Source organism: Phoca vitulina, unplaced genomic scaffold, assembly GCF_004348235.1.
Source record: "Phoca vitulina isolate PV1807 unplaced genomic scaffold, GSC_HSeal_1.0 scaffold9, whole genome shotgun sequence".
NCBI classification, from domain to species: Eukaryota; Metazoa; Chordata; class Mammalia; order Carnivora; family Phocidae; genus Phoca; species Phoca vitulina.
Window position 1 is genome coordinate 59,981,061 of NW_022589712.1, and position 15,826 is coordinate 59,996,886.

General features: G+C 44.3%; 2 protein-coding genes across 9 annotated transcripts in view; both read left to right on the top strand.

The window, feature by feature from the left end:
• Positions 1-3,732, top strand: part of COQ3 (coenzyme Q3, methyltransferase) — a 36,572-nt gene extending 32,840 nt beyond the window's left edge. For 2 of the 3 annotated variants that reach the window (XR_004300010.1, XR_004300012.1), the window contains exon 9: positions 3,696-3,732. The gene's annotated coding sequence lies outside the window, so the exon portion shown is untranslated. The remainder of the gene's footprint in view (positions 1-3,695) is intronic. The other variant, XR_004300011.1, reaches the window with a different exon arrangement.
• The window catches only part of FAXC (failed axon connections homolog, metaxin like GST domain containing), an 82,024-nt gene continuing 69,918 nt past the window's right edge, over positions 3,721-15,826 (top strand). For 2 of the 6 annotated variants that reach the window (XR_004300008.1, XM_032408188.1), the window contains exon 1: positions 13,272-13,618. Coding sequence is in view for 5 of the 6 variants with exons in the window: in XM_032408188.1 (XP_032264079.1) it covers positions 13,353-13,618 (266 nt within the window). In the remaining variant the exon portion in view is untranslated. Of the gene's footprint in view, positions 3,839-12,687; positions 12,710-12,856; positions 13,012-13,271; positions 13,619-15,826 lie in introns of those variants that run through there. The other 4 variants (XM_032408189.1, XM_032408190.1, XM_032408191.1 and 1 more) reach the window with 4 other exon arrangements.

Sequence of the window (15,826 nt, forward strand, 5' to 3'; positions counted from 1 at the left end):
TCTTTGACTGCCTTGCCTAGTGCAAATACCGCTTTTAACTTTATACCGTATTTCCCCTATCACTTATCACAATTACAGGTTTATATTTATTTGTGTGAATAGTTGATTAGAATCTTTCTCATGCAAACACTATGTGGGCTGGACCACTGTTCTATTTCACTCACTGTTATATCCCCTGACCCAGCTCAGTGCCTGGCACTTGGTATTTGTTTGTTAAATGGGAAAATGAGTGAATGAAATGCTGGTAATATATTTCAGTAACATTTCAATAAAGTCAAGTAATTTGAATAATACAACAGGTTATTATAGGTTATTTTAAAATGATAAGCTGCTTACATTTACTTCACTATGCGACTGCTACCTTCATAAAACTCCAAAGAAATAAATTCAGTTTTTCTTGAGTTTCCATAAAGTATTTAATCTGCTTGTCTTTATTCTCAATTCCCCTTTTTCTTTTTTTTTTAAGATTTTATTTATTTATTTGCCAGAGAGAGAGTGAAAGTACAAGCAAAGGGAGCTGCAGGCTGAGGGAGAAGCAGGCTTCCCGCTGAGCAGGGAGCCTGACTTGGGGCTCCATCCCAGGACCCCGAGATCATGACCTGGGCCCAAGGCAGACGCTTAACCAACTGAGCCACCAGGTGTCCCATCAATTTCCCTTTTTCCAAGAGTAGGGTCATCTTTTTGAACAGTAAGCCATGCCATTTCCAATGCCTGAAGAGCCTCCTTTTTTTTTTTTTGTTCCCCAGTAATGACTTCTCAGTGACCCTCTTGACCACCTGCCTGTTAATAGACTTGGCCAAGGCTGGTGGATGTCCCCTAAATCTCTTCTTCCCTTCTGTAGCAACAGAACCCCTTATTTTAGCTACATTTCTTGACCTTCCTTGAAGCTAGATGTGGCCATATAACTTAATTATGGCCAATGAGATGTGAGTGGAAATGGTATGTGTACCTTCCAGGAAGTGTCAGTTGGGAGCGTGCCCTTTTCCTTCCCTTTCCTCTCTCCTGCTGGCTGAAAGGGGGAAATGGTGGCTTGAGTTGGAACAGTCTCAGACTTGGAGCTGGAGCAACAAGACAGAGGAGCCTGATATATACATTACCATATCAGGGATATATGATGAGGGAGAGGAGAAGGGAGAGAGAGAGAGAGAGAATGAATGACTATCCACTTGCTTAAGCTACTGCTGTTTGGGTTTTCTATCACAGCCAAATCAAATCTTAAATTATTATAGTTTGCCTAACCATAAATTCCAGACCTAGAGTCAATATTACCATTTAGTGGATGCGGTTAAAGAACCTAAACAAACATTTGTTGAATGGAAGATCCCACACAAAGGAAAGCAGTGATTTAGGGATCCTTATAAGAGTGGCCCACTTTATGGGGCGCCTGGGTGGCTCAGTCGTTAAGTGTCTGCCTTCGGCTCAGGTCATGGTCCCAGGGTCCTGGGATCCAGCCCCGCATCGGGCTCTCTGCTCGGTGGGAAGCCTGCTTCTCCCTCTCCCACTCCTGCTGCTTCTGTTCCCTCTCTCGCTGTGTCTCTCTCTTTGTCAAATAAATAAATAAAATCTTTAAAAAAAAAAAAGAGTGGCCCACTTTAGGTGCAGGAAGTCAGGACTGTGGGGGAAAGGGGAACAAGCTAAAAGAAACTTTCTACAAGGGGAAAGTCAGACAAATCCAAACTGTGAGACGTATACAAGTTAACTGACCCAAACTGTGGTGTAGATCAGTGCAATGCAAGAACTTTGATGGATTCTGGATAGAACAGCAACAATAAAACAGCTATAAAATATTTTTGAGACAACTGCATAAATTTGAACATAGACTAGATCTGAGATAACTTTATGGAATTATTATGAACTTTCTTATATGTGATAACATTGAGTTTATGAAAGACAATGTCCTTATTCTTAGAACCTGCATAGAGTTGGGAATGTAGGTACTGAAAAACAAGTATCTGCAACTCACATTCAACGGGTTTAAAAATGAAAACAGGCCATATTGTTAGAAAAAGATGAGGGGCAAATGAGAACAGTTAGATAAAGACAGATTAACTACTTGTCAGGACTTTGGGAAAAACTATATTTATTTAGGTTTTTGGGAGTGTGTGTGTGCTTGTGTATAAACACAGAGAAAGTATATGTAGTAACATTAGTAACTGGTGAATTTTGGTGAAGGGTGTACTATTCCATCAATTTTTCTGTAGGTTTGAAAGTCTCAGAATAAAAAGAGAAAACGTTAGTGATATTGTGATATTGAATTTGCCTAGAAAAGAAGTTCTGCATCAATTAATGTACATTCTGTCTCATACTGTTTTTTAAAAAGACTTCATAAGTAATATTGGCCCCTTACAGTAATCTTTTGCTTTTATGGAACGCCAGACCCTGTGTGAGGGGCTCTGCACTCATTATCTCATTTAAACTTCCCAGCAGCCCCGGGAGGTAGGGACGACCGTCCACTCCACTCCCACAGGGCTGCTAAATGTGTTCAGTGTCACACAACTATTAAGACTCAACAAAGATCTGAACCCAGGCAGTTTGATTGGTGACCCTGTGCACTTCGCTACTTTTATACTTGTACCCGGTGTCTGTGCCCTCATGGGGTCAGAGTAGTAGCCTGACCACACGCATCGGCTTATCATATCTCTGAATTGTCCGAATGCAAGGCAACGTCTTCAAAGCATTTAAACCCAACAGAGCTTCACAAAGTTTACAGTCTGGGCTATTTGCCTCCATTCTCTTAGAGTGTCATTACTTTTCTATGGCTGAGCCAACTACATGCTACTAATTGTAATTTGATAAAATGCTTTAAAGACCCAGAATAAAATGATATCCTTACTTTCTATAGTATAGTCATAGGTTTTGCTATTGTATTAATGATAAATTGAGGAAAAGTATTAAAATACTACACATCAGAAATATCTCAGTCAAGCAGAAAAGTCAAAATGTTGGACACTATTTGAGATGTCTTTATGATGTGTACTAGGGACACTCACAAGGGCTTCTGTATACGGTTGACCTGCACCACACAGCATTGAGAGGCATCAAATAGAGATCTAGAGAGACTGCTTGGTAACTAGGCACAGGGGCAAGTTATGCTTCCTGGAAATATTTTTCAAACTTGGACTGGCAAGGTCCCTGCAATTCCATAAAACATATTTTTATCATTATAGGCTTACAGAAATAGGCCTGAAAATCTAAGACTCCTAAGCAAATATTGATGTAGAAATAAAGATGGAAATGAGACCAAATGCAAGAAAGTGTTAGAATAACCAACACATAATTGCTTTTATTAACTTACAGTGTGACTTTATTAGAAGAGAGCTTCTTCGTTGATTATTACTAATGAGATGCAAACGGCATGCTAGCCTTCTCTGTAACAAGAAAAAATAAATAAATAAAAAGTCCCGACACTGAAGGTTTGCATGGAAATCAAGCAAAATAATTTATTGTGAGTTCAAGACACCTCTTGTATTCCAGCAAGAAAAGGATGAGCCCTTATAAATGAGCCACTGTTTAGGAGCTGAAAGGCACCAGTTGGACCCAAAGAAAACAATATGTTCTCAAGATGATGTGGCAGAGCTGAGAATGGGGTGGGGGGGAGGACAGTACAAGGTAAATATGGACACCAGATGTTTCCATTTTGCTCATTCTGAATTTTTGTTTCTTTTTTCTCTTTAATTTCTCTTAATTTTTTAAAGCTCCACTCAACATGGAGCTTGAACTCATGACCCTGAGATCAAGAGTCCCACACTCTTATCAACTGAGCCAGCCAGACACCTCTTGAATTTTTGTTTCTTGTTGACAGATGGAACCTAATGGACATAGAACTCACAGACATCAGGTGAGATCTCCATTCATTTTCCTAACTCTAAAACAGTCCCTGTAGTATCTGGGGTCTACAGACAGGTTTCTGGGGTTCCAAAAACCCTTTGAAATAGGGAAGAAAATTATTGCGGGGAGGTGCCTGGCTGGCTTTGTTGGTAGAGCATGCAACTCTTGATCTTGGGGTCATGAGTTCGAGCTCCATTTGGGCATGGAACCATTTTTCTTTTACCTTAAAAGAAATAGAAGTGTGTGTGTGCATGTATTTTTTTTGCTAAGAACATCTCATAGCTCTCATCAGAGTCTCAAAAGGATTTATGACCACACAAAAAGGTTAAAAATTACTCTACTAAAATACTGCCGTGGGAAATATAGTCTTTACTTGGCAGAGTATGTCAGGAAAAGAAAAATATGGTCATTCTATATTTTTGCCTGTAATTTGTAAAAGTGAACATGAAAGCTGTCCAAAGTTGTGAAAGGCAAAAACTGGGATATTTAAATTGCCTCTTTTAGGTCAAATTTTTTTTTTTTTGGTAGGCTCTACACGCGACGTGGGGCTTGAACTCATAACCCCTAGATCAAGAGTCACAGGCTGTACTGACTGAGCCAACCAGGGGCCCCATTTTTGGTCATTCTTTTTATATTGAATTGGAGAGATGTTTTGGGATTCTGTTCTTAGACTTAGTTTTGTCAGGATGACATGGTGGAAGGCCAGCCTGAATTAATTAATAACCAGATGTATGCAGTATTTAAAGAATTTCAACTCTTAGGGGTGCCTGTGTGTCGCAGTGAGTTAAGCATCTGGTTGTGATCTCAGGGCCGTAGGATTGAGCTCCGTGTCAGGCTCTGCACTCAGCACGGAGTCTGCTTAAGAGACTCTCTCTCCCTCCCTCTGCCCCTCCTCCCCACTCTCAAATAAATAAATAAAATCTTTAGAAGAAAGAATATCAACTCATAATGCTGATTTTAAATAGAGATAAATAGATTAATAGGTAGATGCTAGGCGGATGATGATGGATGGATGGATGGATGGATGGATGGATGGATGGATAATAAATACTCAACTATGTTGTCAAAGAGCTTAAGGGAATGGCTTTAAACCAGTGGGATATCCAAGCAGTTCACCTCCCTGCCCTCAGCTACCCCCTCCCTCACACATACCATGAGGTGGCACCCAAACCCACCTCACAGTGACCAGGCCTTTGCCCTTACAGGCCTTTGCTTATTTACTTGAGCACCCACAGACCTGGCAGTTTTGCACCCAGAACTTTCCCTGAGAACCAATCAAAGGAGGCTGAAACTTAACTCTTCTACAGGCAAATCTCTCTGTGCTCCTGAGATGACATCTTCCTTTGAAATCGATCAGTTCAGGCCCAGATGACTGGTGCTCCAGGGACCTGCTGGGGCCCAATATTTTTGACATTCTTGTAGCCCAGTAAGGATCCCTGCTAACCATAGTCACTGACTGAGATTTGGATACCCCATACTGATTCTTTTCTACAATCTCTCCTTGAGACTCTTTCTTGAGTTCTTCTTGCCTGACTCTATCCCCCAATGCTCCCTTCTTCTAGACTTCCTGCTGCAACCTCTAGAAGCCCCATTTCATGATTTACTGATTACACTACTTCTCAAGTCTTCATTGAAATTTTCTTTACCTGCTACTTTATCTGGCTGCCCTCTGAGGATATGATTTCATCTGGAGCCATTTTGAGAGGAAGTTTCACATTCTCAGAATTGAGAGATGGGGTTTGTGTCATCTGTACTTGTGGCCATAACTCTTGTGTAAGAGCTCTTGTGTCTCCAAGCTTCAAGTCTGGCTGTCCTATCCTCTCCTTCTCTATTGCCAACCACCTACTTCTGATCACTCCCCTCAGTTACAGCATCTCTTTTGTTCTTCCCCTTCTCATGTTCTCCTGTCTTCCTGAGAAACTCCAATGTCTAGGTGGATGGTTTGTGTCCTACCTCATCAGCAACAGGACCCTGTCTCTAGAGGTTTCTACCTTCATAGACACACCTAGCACTTGAGGTGACCTAAGAACATCTGAAATTGTGGATTGAAACCCCCACTCAGAGGAGGGAGTCTCTCTAAAACTATGATAGAAAACCAAGAAGCCATGGAAGAAAAAAACTGAAAAATAACAAGCTGGGGAAATTGATTTGCAAATCAATTCACAGACAAAGAGTTGTTTTTCTCAATTAGAAGCTCATATAAAATCAATAAAAAGTACTTGTACCTAGTAAAAAATGAACAGTTCACAGAAAAGTCAATACAAATGCATTTTAAAGAAATGCACCCAAGTTCACACATAACAAGAGAAGCACAAATTTAAAACTACAGTGAGACACTTTTCTCACCAAATTAGGAAAGATCAAACATTTAAGAATATGTTTGGTAAGGGTACGTGTAAGGAAACAGACACTTTCAAAACTATTGAGAATGTAAATGGCCCTCTATGAAGGGCAACATGGCAATATATATCATAATTACAATGCCTGGCTCCTTTGAACCAAAAATTCCACTTCTAGAAATATATATGTATATATGTGTGTGTGTATAACCACTATTTTCTATGCAGCTATAAAAAAAAAACAGGAAGCTTAGAAGTTCTATATTTGAGATAAGAAAGAAAAGAAAGTAATGTGCAGGACAAGCAGTTAATGATGCAATTTTGTGCAAAAATACTTTAAAACAATATATACATACATGTATACAGGTACATGTATATATAGGAAATGCTTTTATAATGCATGGAATATCTCTGGGAATAAACACAGAAGCTGATGGCTGTATTTGTCTCCGGGGAGGGGAACTGGGCAACGAGAACAAAGTTAGGAGGGAGACTGTGTCTCTTAGAGTCCCAGCAAGAAACTGAAGGCACACTTGAAGTGGGCATTTTGAAGAGGGGCAAAGAAAGACTATTTACAAAACTGCAGCGCCCCAGGGCCGGCAGCCTCAGAAGTCATAACCACCCCTCCTGCTGAAGGAGAGGTGTATGGCCTTGGTTCCTGGAATCCACTGAAGGTGGCAATGTGGAGAGAGATGCCTGATCGGAGCCATGGCCCAGGTAACTGCAGGACAAGACCCTATGGCTTAGGCATCCCTCCCTTGTTCTCCTCCTGTCTTCCAACCTCTGTCATGGGGCAAACTGCATGCGGGACATTCCAGTGCATACAACCAGAAGCCACGGTGCGAGGAACTCATTGATGTCCTTCATGCAGTCCAGCCTTGGGGGCGAGGAGTAGGGTGGCGAAGAGTCAGAGCACATCTGGAGGCAAGGGGAGAGTATCGGGCACAGAGATCTACTTTTCATTGCATTCTTCTTTGTAGCCGTTGAATTTTGTACTGTGTTCATGTATTTATATTAAAAATAAATCACACAATCTCTTTTTTAAAGAATAGACAACTATTTATTTCCCCCTCCAACTATCTATCACCTTTGCTTTCCTTTTCACAGCCAAATTCATGGTAGGCGTTATCAACACTTACCGTCCTTCCCTTCATTTTTCAAGCCCAGCTTCTGACCCCTTGACACTTGAATGTGCTTGGCCACCAAGATCATTAAGGTCTGTGCTGCTGGCTAAATTTATTTTACTCTACTTTTGGGAGCATATAACACTACTGATCTCACTTCACCCTTTCTTGAGTCCTGTTGGTTTTTGCAGCCCAACACCCATCAGGCTTCCCTCCTGGCTCCCTCTCCTTCTCAATTTCCTGGGTGAGCCTCTCTTCCTTTGGCCACCCTCTAGACATGGTATTCTCAGGGTTCTGTCCTTGGTCCATTCCCCTCTCACATGGCGTTGACTCTCACATTCCCATGCCTACTCCCTTGTCTTTAATGTTCCCCAGCCATCTTAATCCCAGGCCCAAATCTCTTCTCGAAACCTCACACTTGGAGACATCTCCACTTGGGCCTTCTACCAGCTGTCTGTTGGGGGCTGAATTGTGTCCCCCTAAAATCCATATGTTGAAGTATTTCAAAATGTGACTATATTGGGAGATAGGCCTTCAAAGAAGAAATTAAGGTAAAATGAGGTCATTAGGGTGGACCTAATCCAATATGACTGGTGTTTATATATATATATATAATATATATTCTCATATATATCTATATCTATATCTATCTATCTATATATCCTCTTCTTATAAAAAAAGAAGAGGACGTTAGGACACAGACATACAGAGGAAAGACCATATGGGGTTGGGGTATAGGGAGAAGATGGCCATCAGAAGAAATCAACCCTGCACACACCTTGATCATGGACTTCTAGCCTTTAGAACTGTGAGGAAATAAATTTCTGTTGTTTAAGCCACCCAGGCTATGGTACTTTGCTATGGCAGGCCTAGCAAACTCGTGCACTGCTCAGGCTCAAATTCTCCCAAACCCTTCTTATGACCCTGGCCCCTCACTCATCTGAGCCTGATTATTATTTGCATATATTTTCTCAGCACCAAATCCATTTTGCAGAAAAAAAATTTTTTTTTAAAGATTTTATTTATTTATTTGACAGAGAGAGACACAGCGAGAGAGGGAACACAAGCAGGGGGAGTGGGGGAGGGAGAAGTAGGCTTCCTGCCGAGCAGGGAGCCCAATGCGGGGCTCGATCCCAGGACCCTGAGACCATGACCTGAGCCAAAGGCAGATGCTTAACGACTGAGCCACCCAGGCGCCCCCAGAAAATGTTTTCTAATAGTTGCATTAAAGATGCACAAGGCCAGCCAATCAGAAAGCAGATAGTCAAAGTCACTTTGTGGTGATATACTAGCTTCCAGCTCTAACGTCGGTGAGGATTCGGGATGCCTGGGTAGGGTAGTGTTAGATCTCTTCCCCACAAGTCAAGCCAAGAAAGCAGAAGCTTTACAATAAAATCCAGGGTAACATTATCAATTAAATTGTTTATTCTTTGAATAATATTTTAATTTTTAATATTTTAGAGATATTTTAATAAAATGACATCTTAAATTTTATAATGTAAAACCAGCAACAGTACCAGCATCACATCCACTTATTATTACCACAGCAGCAAGGTCTTAAATCTTTTAAGCTGTATTTTGAAACATGAAGTATAATATAAATTTTTTCAAGTATCAATGACATTTATAAAAGAATTGTATCCATTTGTTTATGCTCTTTGTGTTGGCACTTGAGAAAGTTGCTATGCTAACAGTAATCTCCCAGGATCCTCTGTTTTCTCCCCCTTCCCACACCCACTCCCCTCCCCCACAACTCTCCTCCCCATGGCTTCCTCTCTCAGCTCCTAGCATTTGGACTAGGACCTCTCAAAAGTGATATGCATTCCTGTCTCTTCTAATTGCTCCTCTTGAGTCTTGATTCATTTTCTCTCCATGTCTGATTCTGCCGCACCAACCCTTTTATCTGTATGTCTGGTGTTCAAACTCATCAAGAACTGTGACTTGATTGGGTTGGTTTAGAACCATCCAACATGGAGTGTGTGTGTGTTGGGGGGGTCCTTTTGGGCAGAGTCTTTGATCCTCTTCATAAGCTGGTGGTGTAGACCACTTTATTTTTTTATTATTTTATTTAAATTCAATTAATTAACATATAGCATATCATTAGTTTCAGATGTAGAGTTCAGTTGGCTTAGACCACTTTTAATCAAAGTATGGTTTAGTCTTACCAGGAAGCTTGTTAGAAATGCAGAATTTCAGACCTCACACCAGAACTACTGAGTTAGAATTTGTATGTTAAAAAGATCCCAAGTGATTCATATGCACACTAACGTTTGAGAAGAACTGATCTAATTGTCCCTTATTTGATCATTACGGCAGAGCTGCAGCTGATATACAAGTTTGGGAAGCACCGATTTACTTGTCCCTTGTCATATCATCAAAGCCAGGCATAAATAGGCATAGCAGTATTAGCATAAGGAACTGTCTGAGCCCACCTTTCTCCAAAGGTGACAGTATAACTGGTAGGTATTTGAGGATTTGTAGCTATGAGATTTAGACATAGTTCAGAATAGAATGGTGTAAAGATGGAATACCATGGACAGCGCTCTAGCCCTGCTACATTTGAGATACTGTAGATGGTGGAAAGCTCAAAGGACTGCTGGTGTAAGACACAGTGGGTTTGAATCCTGGCTGTATCATTACCTAGCTCTAGGAATTGAACTTGTTAATTTACCTTCCTTAGCTTCACTTTCCTCATTTGTTAATGGGGATGGCAATACTTATCCACTACAGGTTGTTTTGAAAAGTTACTGAAAAAAATATCACCAGACAGGCAGGTCTGGTGTACAATAAATATTAGTCCCTTTCCTTTTCTTGTCTTGTAAAACCTCAATTAGAGTTAATAAAACAAAGTCCTTGCAAAAGAAAAATAACAAGATCCCTCTAGCTTGGAGCTAATGTCCATGGTTTTGACACGAAGGCTGTCAGAATTGGTGGCGGTGGTGGAAGAGGTGGACATCTGGCACCCATAGTCTTCATACCATTTCAGTAGCTGAAGGAGCCCTGGGAGGGGGGCTGGAGGGCAGGCATACTTAGCTCTCTACACCTTCATCCTGCAGGACTAGGAGTCCCGCACAGCCACTGGGGATTCAGCCTGGGATCTGGCCCTACACAGGGGATTGTGAGGAGCCATTCTTTGGAAGACTCAGTTGTTGACCCAGGTCTGTTCAGTTCCCCTCTGGCTGTTAACTACACCACCACTGCTCCCCTGGAGCTGAGCCCCTGCCTCTGAGCCATAGTCTTCCTTCTCTTTACGGGTGGGTTTCATCACTTTGTGGAGCAGCTTGGCCATGTAGGGCTTGTCCGAGCTTGCACAAAGGTTGGTTAAGCCTTGCATGGCTCCTGTGCCTTCACAGCTGTAGCTGCTTTCCTTGTTCCCCATAGCTTTGTTCTGACATTCTCATACCAAAATTTGTCCACTTCTTATGTCTACTGACTCTGCAGAGATTACTCTGCCTCCTTTCACTTTTCTACAAGCTGAGTTTTAGTAATCTCTCTTCTATGCCACAAGTCTAAAGGCTAAATTTTAATCTGCATCAGATTAAGATTATATTTTAGCTTTTCTCGTGAAATTTTATTTTATTTACATGTGCATCTAAAAGATGTTTCCTTCAGGGCGTCTCTGAAAATTTATTTCTTTTTATTTTTTTTAAAGATTTTATTTATTTATTTGACAGAGAGAGACACAGCAAGAGAGGGAACACAAGCAGGGGCAGAGGGAGAGGGAGAAGCAGGCTTCCCGTGGAGCAGGGAGACCCATGCAGGGCTCGATCCCAGAACGCTGGGATCATGACCTGAGCCGAAGGCAGGCGCTTAACGACTGAGCCACCCAGGCGCCCCGTCTTTGAAAATTTAAACCACATTTGAACTAAAGACCAGGTAATGCTCAAAGATGATCTGATAGGACCAGGAAGCAGCAGTTAGCCGGGCTTCCATGAGTGGGTGGGGCAGGTCTGCCTACCAGAAGAGCTGTGGGAGTAAAATGCAGCAAGTGGCTCTCTGGGATCAAAACATTCAATTCATCTGGTTTCTAACTTGTTTCCTGGACATCAAGTTTGCCAGTGTTGATTCTCCCTTTTGCCTTCCATATTGCTTCACTGCAGGTGATTTATGCTCATCCCCATGGCTGAACCTGGACACTCAGGCAAATAATTCAGTACCAAATAACAAATGGTCACTCTTTAAATATTGGCTCAACATCTAATGAGAGCAAAGACTTAGTGCTATGTGGGAAGGGCATAGAAGAACGAAGAATCACTGGTGCAGAGCTCCTTGTCCCATCTCTGCACAGAGCATTTCTTTCTTTCTTTTTTAAGTTTATTTATTTAAAAAAATTTAAAAATAAAGTTTATTTATTTAAGCAATCGCTACACCCAACGTGGGGATCAAACTCACCATCTGGAGATCAAGAGCCGCATGCTCTACCCACTGAGCCAGCCAGGCATGCCGGCATGGAGAATTTCTGCGCTGATCCCAAACTTGCCCGCTCTGCTTCCTGAAGCCTTCTGGTCCCTCCCCCAGGAAGAATCTGGTGACCACCTCTGTCACTCCAGCAGGCCCTTGGGTTCCATTCCTTAGAACCTGCTTATGGGAATTTCGCTTCCAAGCGCACACACTGCTTCTCCCACACAGGTCACGTGTGCGGACACAGTGGTGAATGGAATCCCGCAAGTGCTGGTTCATGGCTAGCACCTTCCGCCGTATCTCCTTCATGGTGGCCCAAAGCCCGTATTTTAGGAACGTGACAGCATTCACTGCTGTTCTAAGGGGCTGGTGTGGTAACGGAAGTAGAAAGGGAGTCCTCCTTTACCCCAGTGTCTGCCCCCTGACCCTAAAGCCTGGAGGGTTCCTATACCCATCCTTTCACCTTTGGAGTGATAGATAAATCCCCTACTTGATTTTTTTTTTTTTTTTTCCAGTTCCTCCAAACAATTTTAAGCTATTCATGCTCTTGCTAAAATTCGTGTGTGTATCATAAAACTATGAAACATGGCCCTATTGTTTGGACTTACTAACTTTTCAAAATGAATTTAAAAATGAAGTTAAAGGAAAAAAATTGAACACACACACACACGCCACATTTTCTGCACCGAAAAGAAAAGGAAAACAAGCCCAAACACCCCACATCTATGAGTTCCCTGATACTGATTTCAAAGGGGAAAGACTTGAGCTGGGTCTGTCAGAGGGGCAATCTCTCTAGAGTACATTTTTGTTGTTATTTGTCAAACCAGACATCTCTCCGTGAGCACACGGCCAAGACCCAGGTAACTGTGCACTGTAATAAGAGTGTTTTTATAAATTATGCAAATACACAGCGCTTTCCTAATGGCCAGAACAATCTAATTGCCGACCTTAATCCGGGCCCTAGTTCCCAGCCCCCGCCGGGTGGCGTTTCCTGCCTGCCCCTCGGCGCGGCCTCAGGTGAGTCCCGCGCGCTCCGCGCTCTCGGGCCTGCGGGAGGAGCTGGAGCGACAGCGGAGGGCGGGCCGGGGCCCGGGGGCCGGGGGGAGGGGGGGCGGACGGAGATCCGGGCACTGACTGCAGCTTCCTCCCCGTGGAGCCGCATTTCCAGGCACCTCCGCAACCCTAGCCCTAGCGCGCCGAGCCGTTCCCGGCCGTGCCGCCTGGAGGCGCGGAGCCCGCCGGGCGCGCCCAGCCCTGCAGCTCCGGCCGGGGCGGAGGCCGCCGGACCGCGGAGATGCGGGGCGGGGGCAGGGCGCGGGGTAGGTGACTTTATCCCGCCTCTGTTTCCCTGCCCCGGGGAGCAATGACATCACGCGGCCTTCTCCAGGCGCCGACACAAAGAGCGGCGCGGAGAGGCCGCTGCGGGGGGACCCGGCGGCCGCCGCTGCCGCCCCGGGCCCTGGGGCCCCGCCGGCCAGGCCCGCCGCCCGCGGCCCGCGCCCTTCCTGCTCCTCCTCCGCCGCCGCCGCCGCCTCGGTCGCCGCCGCCCGCGCCGCCCGCGCACCCAGCGCGCCGCTGAGCCCGCGCCGGGCCGCTCCGGCCCCATTCCCATGCGGGCGGCGCGGGCCCTGGGAGGGGCGCCCGCAGCCAGCCGCGCAGCATGCACTGGGGGGTTGGCTTTGCCTCGTCCAGGCCGTGCGTGGTGGATCTGAGCTGGAACCAGAGCGTCTCCTTCTTCGGCTGGTGGGCCGGGTCCGAGGAGCCCTTCTCCTTTTATGGGGACATCATCGCTTTCCCTTTGCAGGATTACGGTGGGATCATGGCAGGGCTGGGCTCCGATCCCTGGTGGAAGAAAACACTTTACTTGACCGGGGGAGCTTTGCTGGCCGCAGCTGCGTATCTGCTCCACGAACTCCTGGTCATTAGGTGAGCCGGAGAGAGGGCCCCGCGCAGGGGCGCCGAGAGGGGCACCTGGCCAGGGCAGGGCTGGCGCGAGGGGGGACCGTGCCAGCCTCTCGGTCACGCCGTGCAAATGCCCAAGAATCCTGCCCTTAACCTTTCCTTAGAGGCAGTCCGTGGTCACCTGGCCTGAGGGGCAGTTTCGAGTTGACAGGAGAATTAAACTGGTAGTGGGAGGGGAAAACATTTGTGTCCCAGTCCTTTGGTGCTAAAAAGCAAAAATTCTCCGGGTTGTTGTGGAGCAAGAGTCTATTAGGGAATGCCCTTAGTAAGATCCTAAGTGCAATGTTTGCAACAATAGAATGAGGCCTGAAAAAAAAAAAAAAAAGAATGAGGCCTGGTAGAGATACTAAGTTACACTTTCATGAAATGCCTTATTTGTTTGTAGGTAATAATGCCGGAATATTAACCACTAACCTTATCTTTTACTTAAAGGTTAGTTCTTCACTATCCCTCCCCAAATTTCAACATCATCAAAGAGCTGAAATTGCAAAAGCCCCAGAGCCCTCCGGGTCCCTGTTAAAGAGGCACGGTCAAGTAGAGTGCTGTGCAGGTTTGGTGCAGCCTTAACCTGGTTAGCGGCTGCTCAGGTATTTCAAGCTAAGCACCCTTGTGGGGTTTCAATGCCATTGTTGTGCGAGCAGTGGGAGATCCGAGGACGGGACTAGCACATGGGCGCGTTTGGCAAGAACACGGGAGTCACCCAGGGCCGTAAACAGTTGCATAGGCTGCCTGCCGCAGAATGTTTACAGGACTGACTTGGAAATGCCAGAAAATGGAGGCCCCTACTGTTGGTACATCCAGAAAGACATGAGATCTTTGTTTGAGTAGGGGAATACCATAGGCTCCTAGGATGGGCCTTTGGCTCACTGATAACATCAATTTATGATTAAAATTTCCATGCGTTGGAGCCATATGACCCTGGGAGATGACCAGAAGTGGGCAGTTTTCAATAGCTCAGAATATCCCTGTTGGTCAGTATTTTTTAAGTAGTGACAAATGTGTTCCACACTGCCTTTTTCCAGGGGGGGATCCTACACAATAGCTTATAAACAAAGACAGTGATCCGTGACCTTTAACAGGCCTGCAGGGATTCCAGGACATTGTGACAGGCTAACTTAGGTATTTTGAATATTTCTAGTCTCTTGAGAGGGTGGGAAATCATTTAGGTCTGAGGAAATGTATTGGCTTTCACTATTATTTAGCCATAATTGAGAAGTTTTATTTTAAGCTTATTATGTACCCTGAATTCTCTCCCTTAGCAGGTGGCTTGAATCATCTAGTCGAAACACATAAAGATTTTTAAAGTGAATTTAAAGTGAATTTCTCTAGATCATTTCCTATTTTTGCTAGTTTTAGAACTTGATTTCAAGTTAGATTTCAAGCTGTATGAAAAAACCAAAACATTTGTACAGTACTTTAAATGGTAACCCAGTTGTTTCTCAATTATATTTCAGTCCAGAACCTTTTCAGGATCCAGAACCATGTAGCTTCTCGCCGGTTTAACACTTTGTGGAGGGAGTGAAGGCACAGCTTCATAGGACCAGGTCTAAACCTTGCTTAAATGACCTTGCAGAAATAGCCAGGAGCCCAGAGCTCATCCAGGGAACAGGCCACGCCCTGGCAGGTGTGGTCTCTGGACACAGAAGAACCCTCTGCCCACAGATGTGTCCTTCCCCACTTAGCATACTACTTGGATACTTCTTTAGATTGGGACGTTTTTAATCCTTAGTTTATTCACTTTTGTTTCTTGATGGATGTCTAAAGCCTGGGTAGGAAATATGTTATAATGGAGTAGAAAACCCTGTTATAAGGCAAATAATAAAAATGGCCGCCCACTTTTGATCTCTTAGTAGGGACTCTGTATAGAAGTGCTTTACTTGCATTTATCCCTCTCAACTGTGGTTGGATGCTTGATTCCCATTTCTTAGAGAAGGCATTTACAACTGAGGGAGGGAGGTTAAACCACTTGCCCAAGATCACACAGCAAGAGTAGTAGGATCCAGACCTGGGAATGTGTGTGTGCGGAGTCTGCATTTTTTCCCGCTGCCTCCTAGAAAGTACCAATGACAACATAAGCCTGGCTGGAGGGAGACGAAGAGAAACGTAAAGAATTGGGGCATGGCCCAGGGAAGACAGGCCTGTGGCAGGGACCTGAGTTTTTGACAGCCTCTA